We start from the raw sequence: 7,428 nt of genomic DNA on the forward strand, positions 1-7,428 counted from the left end.
AACCAAAATTGTATTTCTCAAATGTCTGTGTGTCTTCAGTGTCGAAGGGTTGAGAGAGGTCAGCTTTAGGTTGTCCTGAGGATGTGCTCAGATGAGGGAAAGCAAGAAAGCATGAAACACGCATCTCTGTGACCTGACACATAAATCACAGTAAAATGGAAGTAAATCTTTTAATAAATCAAACACTCACAATAAATATCACTCTGGTGCACAGAGAAATGCCTGTTAACAAACTTTCCCTTTCCCCTGCTGGCTCATATCCCCATGGATCACCCGTGTGCAGAGTGGACTCTGTGGTCCCCATTTCTCAGGCTGAGAACCAGAGGCTGGGAAGGACAAGTCACCTGCTTGTGAGTGGGAGGGGCAGGATTGGGAGCAGTGGACTAGGTCTCAGGACTGCGGTCCTCAGGACCAACGCCACCTAGCAGAGGTTTCCACGGGGCGGGCTGCCCCATTTCCTGACAGTAGGGACAGCCTGGAGGTGGGTGCCAAGCAGAGGGCACTGCAGGGTGTGCCCAGGCCTGGAGGGTCACAGAGACACAGGCACCACACAGCAGAGACACTGAGGGCCAGAAGATCACTCAGGTAAGGGACTTCAGCAGATCTTTCTCCTGAGCAAATCAGGTACAAAAAAATTAAGATCCTGCCATCAGAATAGATAAACAAGGACTTTAATCTCAGCTGAGCTCCACTATCCAGGGAAGCAGAAGCCTCTGAGCCCAGGCCCAGGTGAGGGTGGGGTGAAGAGAGAGAGCTCAAGGTGGAGATTTGCATGCAGGCCCCACCCTCCTCTTTGGCAGAGGGGATAAGATAGGGCTGGGGGCAGGCCCAGTGCTGGGGTCTCAGGAGGCAGCGCTCTCGAGACGTCTCCACCATGGCCTGGGCTCTGCTCCTCCTCACCCTCCTCACTCAGGGCACAGGTGACGCCTCCAGGGAAAGGGCCACAGGGGTCTCTGGGCTGATCCTTGGTCTCCTGCTCCTCAGGCTCACCGGGGCCCAGCACTGACTCACTGGCATGTGTTTCTCCCTCTTTCCAGGGTCCTGGGCCCAGTCTGCCCTGACTCAGCCTGCCTCCGTGTCTGGGTCTCCTGGACAGTCAATCACCATCTCCTGCACTGGAACCAGCAGTGACGTTGGTGGTTATAACTATGTCTCCTGGTACCAACAGCACCCAGGCAAAGCCCCCAAACTCATGATTTATTATGTCAGTAATCGGCCCTCAGGGGTTTCTAATCGCTTCTCTGGCTCCAAGTCTGGCAACACGGCCTCCCTGACCATCTCTGGGCTCCAGGCTGAGGACGAGGCTGATTATTACTGCAGCTCATATACAAGCAGCAGCACTTTCCACAGTGGTCCAAGTTCATGGGGAACTGAGACCAAAACCTGCCCTGGGCTCTCAGGCCCCCTCCTTGCTCTGAAGATGCTTCCTCACCCAGTGCAAGCGGCTTCCTGCAGTGCGGCCTTGAGAATTCTTCTCTCTCAGCTCCTTCCCTTTCCACCATGAATTCCAAAAGGAAACCCGCTCTGTGGTTTCTCATCCACGACAGGGACAGCTTCCTGGTGCTTGTGTGCTGTGGTCCCTGAATGTGCAGCTCTTCCCAGCTCTTCAAATGCGGAGATAGTGACAAGGAGCTGCCTGATTGGTGCAGTCACTGATTTTTTCAGGGATGTCTTCACCCTACATGCATCATCATCCCCTACACTGTGGGTAGAATTTTAGCAACTACAGTCTAATGGTTATCGCCACAACTTCGATCTTAGAAATAACGGTGCAGCGAACATCCCTGTGCAGCCTCCTTTGAGTTCCTGTGTGAATACGACCACAGGATTCATTTCTAAAAGTGAAATTGTGGGTCAGAAAGATGTGTGTGTGTAATTTTCACCCGTTGTTGTCAGATTCCCCTCCAGGGGGATTCTACCAATTTTCAATGCCAGCTGGAAGTACTTGTTCCGAGTACATGGTTGAAAGTGGAAGTTTTTGCCAACCTGTCAGACTCAAAAATCTTACCTGTTATGGTTTTATTTTTGAGTCTCCTGTTCTGATTAAGTTTGGGCCTTTTCAGAAATAGTTCAGTAGTTTCTCTTTTTTTAGGATTTGGGAAACTTTTTCTTAAATATCCAGATAAGAAGAATTTTAGTCTTTGTGGCCAGGCACGGTGGCTCACGCCTGTAATCCCAAGCGTGTTGGAAGAGTAGGATGGGTCAATTGCTTGCTCCCAGGAGTTGAGATTAGTCCGGGCCACACAGTGAACTCTCATCTCTATTAAATTAAAGAACATAAAAATAAATTTTAAAAGGAAGTATTTTAGTCTTTGTGGCTCAAGAATCAACTTTGGGGATATTCCATAGGTATGTATAGCATCATTTACAATGTAACCATTTAAAATGATAAAAGCCACTGTCATCTCTGGGCCATACAAAAACAGGTGTCAGGCCAGGGATGGCCACAGGATGTGGTTGAACAGTCCCTGGTTTGTAGGGTTATCTGAGGGTTGAAAATTCCACCAGAATATGATCTAGGTGGGAATCTCTCGGTGAGGGTCACCGTATTTCACCTCCTGTATTAGCCTGAGTTCTTTCATTGGATAAGAACATGCTCACATCATCTATTTGATTGTATCATGGGTTTAAGACAACCCCGTGCCACAATCACATAAATTTATCTGCATTGCTTCCTCTGAGTTTGGGGAGAGCTTTAATATATCAGGTATAGACTCCTCCTAAGGCAAAAGTCTGAGGGAGAGGGATGGGCAAGTGGGCAAGAAAGCTTGTACCAAAGCTGGAATATCCAGGGCAGGCTCAGAGAGAAGGTTCCTAATATCAGCATTTGACTGCAGCCAAAAACAGAAGAGAACACGGAGGTTCTCAGAATGACAAATAAACAAATAGTTTAAGTTTTAAATGTGTTGAATGTTTTTATAATCCATGAAAATTCTAGAACAGAATTTAACAATGGGATAAGGAAGAGAGCTTGAGATGTTAAAAGTATAAAGACCCCAAGCCAAGTTGCCAGGAAAAGAACATGATCTTTTTGGTGGAAATATGTTTCTGCTGCAAATTATCATTTTATATGCGTGTGTGTGTGTGTGTGTGTGTGTGTGTGTGTGTAAGGAAACCTCCCATGAAACAGCCTTCTTCCCTACAGTCAAGATCACCCTCACCCCACAAGGTAACCTAAACAAAATGTCAATATCAAATAGAAAAAATAATGCACTTTGTATAACCATTAGAGAGTCTCTATTTGCACATCAAAATGTGGATGCTTAACGTTAACATTGGAAATAGTATTTTAATATGCATATGAGGTGAATTTTCTTTAGATGATTTCTATCTGTGAAATATCTTTCTTAATAAGGACATACCCTTCTCTTAGAACAATTTAACTTGTGATATTTTTTCTATTTTCTGTATCAGTTCTGTTTTTTCTAAACACTGGCAAAGATATCCCATGGCTACTGATTAATAAATTCAATTAATGGGTATTTAGCTTAGGTGAATTAGTTCAAGAGTGGACAGATGTGATTTCCCCACATACACCTCACAGATGTTGCTGGTGCTGACTCGCTCTTCTCTTCTAATCTTAGTAAATAAAGTGGGAAATTTGACATTCCTGAACACCCAGATGACAACAGGAGAGAGGAGGTGAAGCCCCCAAAGCTGTTATTCTTTAAATCCTCAGGATGATTCACCCTGGAGAATCACCCACACTTGAGTTGAATGATATGCAAATGAGAGTTTGGTCTTAGAGTGGTGCTGAGTTAGTTCAGGATTTGGGTCATTGGGATGGGGTGAATGTGTTTTACAAGTGAAAAATACATGAGTTTTGGGGTCTGCAGGGTAGAGAGTTCTTGGCTGAATTGTGTCCCCCAGATCTGGGTTGAGTGACATCCCACCAAGAGGAGTCCAGAAGTAAATTTGTGTAAACACCAAACAAGCACTGCCTCACTAGGCCTGAGAGGAAATAAGCGAGGCCTGGGGAGCCCACCTGTGCTTTGGGCTCAGGAGGCAGAGCTCTGGGTGTCTTACCATGGCCTGGACCCCTCTGTGCCTCTCCTTCCTCACCCTCTGCAAAGGTGATGCCCCCAACCCTGCCCTAGGCTCAGCCCTTACAGGATCCTGAGCTGGTCCTGCCCTGAACCCTGAGCTCAGCCTAGGCATAGCCTCAGGGTGACACCACTGGAAATGTGTTTGTTATCTTCAAGCACCCTCTCCTTTCCTCTCCTGCAGGCTCTGTGGCCTCCTATGAGCTGACACAGCCACCCGCAGTGTCAGTGTCCCCAGGACAGACAGCCAGGATCAGCTGCTCTGGAGATGTACTGAGCGATAATTATGCTGACTGGTACCTGCAACAGCCAGGCCAGGCCCCTGTGCTGGTGATATATAAAGATGGTGAGCGACACTCTGGAATCCCTGAGTCATTCTCTGGGTCCACCTCAGGGAACACAACCACCCTGACCATCAGCAGGGTCCTGACCAAAGGCAGGGCTGACTATTACTGTTTTTCTGGTGATTAGAACAATCCCACAGTGACACAGGCAGATGGGGAAGTGAGACACAAATCCGTTTTTCATTTGTCTGATCTTTTTCCTCCAGCACCAGGATGACTGTGGGCCAAGCCATGAGCAGGTCTGGTGAAGTTCTACTGGATATGAGACCTCCAGGTCATCCTTTTTTGTTCAGCCCTACAGGTTGGCGCTGCAGAGGGTAGAGCAGGAGTAGATTTAGGGCTGCTATAATCAGAATTTACTTGTGTATTCAGGCCCCTGGAGTGACTTGGGGAAATAAGAACAGGATGGAAGATGAGAGAGACGTAGAGAACAATCACTTGGCCTTACATTTCCATACAATGGTGATTGGGTCACTCCTTCCAAATATCCTACATCGGTCCCCAAAAATGCCCAGCTCAGCTCAACACCTGAGCTTCCAGGCTTCCATGGCAGCCTGGGATTTTGAACAGGAAAAGCAGAGGAGGGGACACTGTGGCATCTGCCTAGATATGCTTTTCCGAGCTCACCCACCCTCAACTGCTGGGAGCTTCTAGAAGCTTAGAGCTATGCCCTCACAGGAAAGTGCTATTGTTTCCAGAAAACTTCCTTTCTCATATTTAGGCCCAGTTTTGAGAGTTTTGGTTTGATGACTGCCTGAGCCAAGAACCCAAGGCCTTGCCCTAATAGAGGATGACACTGAAAGGTCTTCCAGCCCCAGACCTCCCATTGTGGATGCCTGAGGCCTCAGTTGCAACCCTATTGTGGGTCAGGGTCTCCTTCTGGTGGGTGATGCCTCTCTCACTCCTTTCAGCTTCTCTGTGCATGAAAATCTTTATCTCAGAGTCTACGTCCAGGGAACCCAAACTAAGACGGCCGGCTATATCCAAAATGAGCCACCATAGACATGAGGTGGCCACTATACACTGGAATGCATCAGCGAATTTCCTAAATTTCCATTGTGAGCATCCAAATGCCCAACTATTTCTGAGAGATCCTTGTATTCTTATAAAATGAAAAGGGAGCCTGAAATGCCAGGTGCTCTGAGTCCTGAAGGAGAGCTGGAGTCAGATCTTCCTGAAAGGATTCCACGGAAAAGGTAGCAGCCTCACTCCATGCAGGGACCAGAGATGCTCCCACGGGGGCAGCTGTAGGATGGATGCTGCCCACCTCCACCCTGCACATCCTGCACAAACAATCACTCTTTCACCCCTCCTTCAGCTTATCAAAGTTGACACTTACGAAGCCAGCACAGCTCATCCTTGTCAATCAGACTCCTTCAAACCTCCATCAACCACACAATCTCAATGTAAAGAATCTCCCCAAAATAATAATAGTATCAAAATAATAATAATAATAAAATAATAGTAACAAAATAGTAATAGTAATAGATTTTCATGCACAGAAATAATAATAGTGGCTATGAAAACTTCTATTAAAATCTCATAAATAATTTTAGATTGTGTGCATGCATAAATATTATTTTTCACACTTTGTGTTAAATAAAGTATATTATTGAACCTAGTTTGTTTGCCTTTTTATTTTTTATGTCTAGTATGGTGACTAGACAATAGGATTCACATGAGACTCACATCATGTTGTGATTGTACAATGCTGATCTGGTCTTACCCCTTCACATGACAGGCGCTTTGGAGTAACCTGCTTCAGCAAGCCCCATCTCCACCCATAGGACATATTTGTGAAGCCAGGGAGAGGCACTGGTGGAAGAGAAATAAGAATATGGGTGTGGACCAGCTGTATATGCAGGTGACTGAGTGCTGGAGCCCTGACCCTGCTCTAACCTAGATGTGTCACATCCATCTCACCAGAGACCACTGCTGGCCTGCCTGAGCTCACAACTGGGGGGAACTCACATTTCTGGCAACATGGTCGCTTGATGTCCAGTGTTATCCTGTCTCTCCCAGGGCCCAGTAAGACAAAAGGAGCTGTTTTTAGAAAGGGGAGTAACACTCTACTGCACATGACATGGCCTTCTTCCAAAAACCCGGGAGTCTACATTGGGATTCTCCAGTGGGGTTTGCCATGTGCAGGAGGTTTTATTTCCCGTGGTGGAGTCTGCTGGATTCTCTGGCCCCAACAGCAGGACACTCACAACCCTCCCTGCACCTGCTGCAGAGCCTCCCTGCTCTGGGCCTGGAAAACAATGGGTGACATTTATGGCTCCTGATACATGGGTTGGAGTCACATCCCCAGTAGTAAAATATGCTACTCCTAGACCTTATAGGCCTTGTGTCTCTTTCTTCTTGGGGAGAATTGAAGGGTATAATAACATTTTTTTTTTTTTTGAGGCGGAGTCTCGCTCTGTAGCCCAGGCTGGAGTGCAGTGGCCAGATCTTGGCTCACTGCAAGTTCCACCTCCCAGATTCACACCATTCTCTTGCCTTAGCCGCCCTAGTAGCTGGGACTACAGGCACGTGCCACCGCGCCTGGCTAATTTTTTTGTATTTTTTTATTTTAGTAGAGATGGGTTTTCACCGTGTTAGCCAGGATGGTCTCAATCTCCTGACCTCGTGATCTGCCCGCCTCACCCTCCCAAAGTGCTGAGATTACAGGTGTAAGCCACCGCGCCTGGCCATAACATGTTGTTTATTTTGTAGGAGACTCTCAGGGGCTCCAGACAACTAAAGTCCCAATTTCAGCTAATATGGAGGAGGAAACATCTTAGTTTATTTCCCACTCTCAAAAGTGCATGGATCTCACAAAAGCTTCCAATAGGCCGTGCCCATCATGTACATGTGATTGAACTATTGATATCCAGATGGTCTGAGCCCCCATGATGATATCATGATAGGGAAGGGAGAGCTAATGAAGCTGGGCAGAAAAAGTGTGAATGTATACTGTTGTCCATTCCACATGAATGCACACTGATTCTGATCCTATTCTCTGAGGGCAATAGACAAGACCTCAGTATCTGCTTCAGTGA

General features: G+C 46.9%; 2 gene segments (V, D, J or C); both read left to right on the forward strand.

Moving 5' to 3' along the window:
• Positions 1 to 842: 842 nt before the first annotated feature.
• On the forward strand, positions 843 to 1,504 carry LOC134758189 (immunoglobulin lambda variable 2-14-like). The segment is given in 2 exon segments: positions 843 to 920; positions 1,038 to 1,504. Coding segments are annotated over 2 exon segments (513 nt in total).
• A 2,523-nt stretch (positions 1,505 to 4,027) lies between these two features.
• On the forward strand, positions 4,028 to 4,514 carry LOC115931977 (immunoglobulin lambda variable 3-22-like). The segment is given in 2 exon segments: positions 4,028 to 4,073; positions 4,228 to 4,514. Coding segments are annotated over 2 exon segments (333 nt in total).
• The last annotated feature ends 2,914 nt before the right edge of the window (positions 4,515 to 7,428 follow it).

The sequence above is a fragment of the Gorilla gorilla genome, chromosome 23 (genome assembly GCF_029281585.2).
Source record: "Gorilla gorilla gorilla isolate KB3781 chromosome 23, NHGRI_mGorGor1-v2.1_pri, whole genome shotgun sequence".
NCBI lineage: Eukaryota > Metazoa > Chordata > Mammalia > Primates > Hominidae > Gorilla > Gorilla gorilla.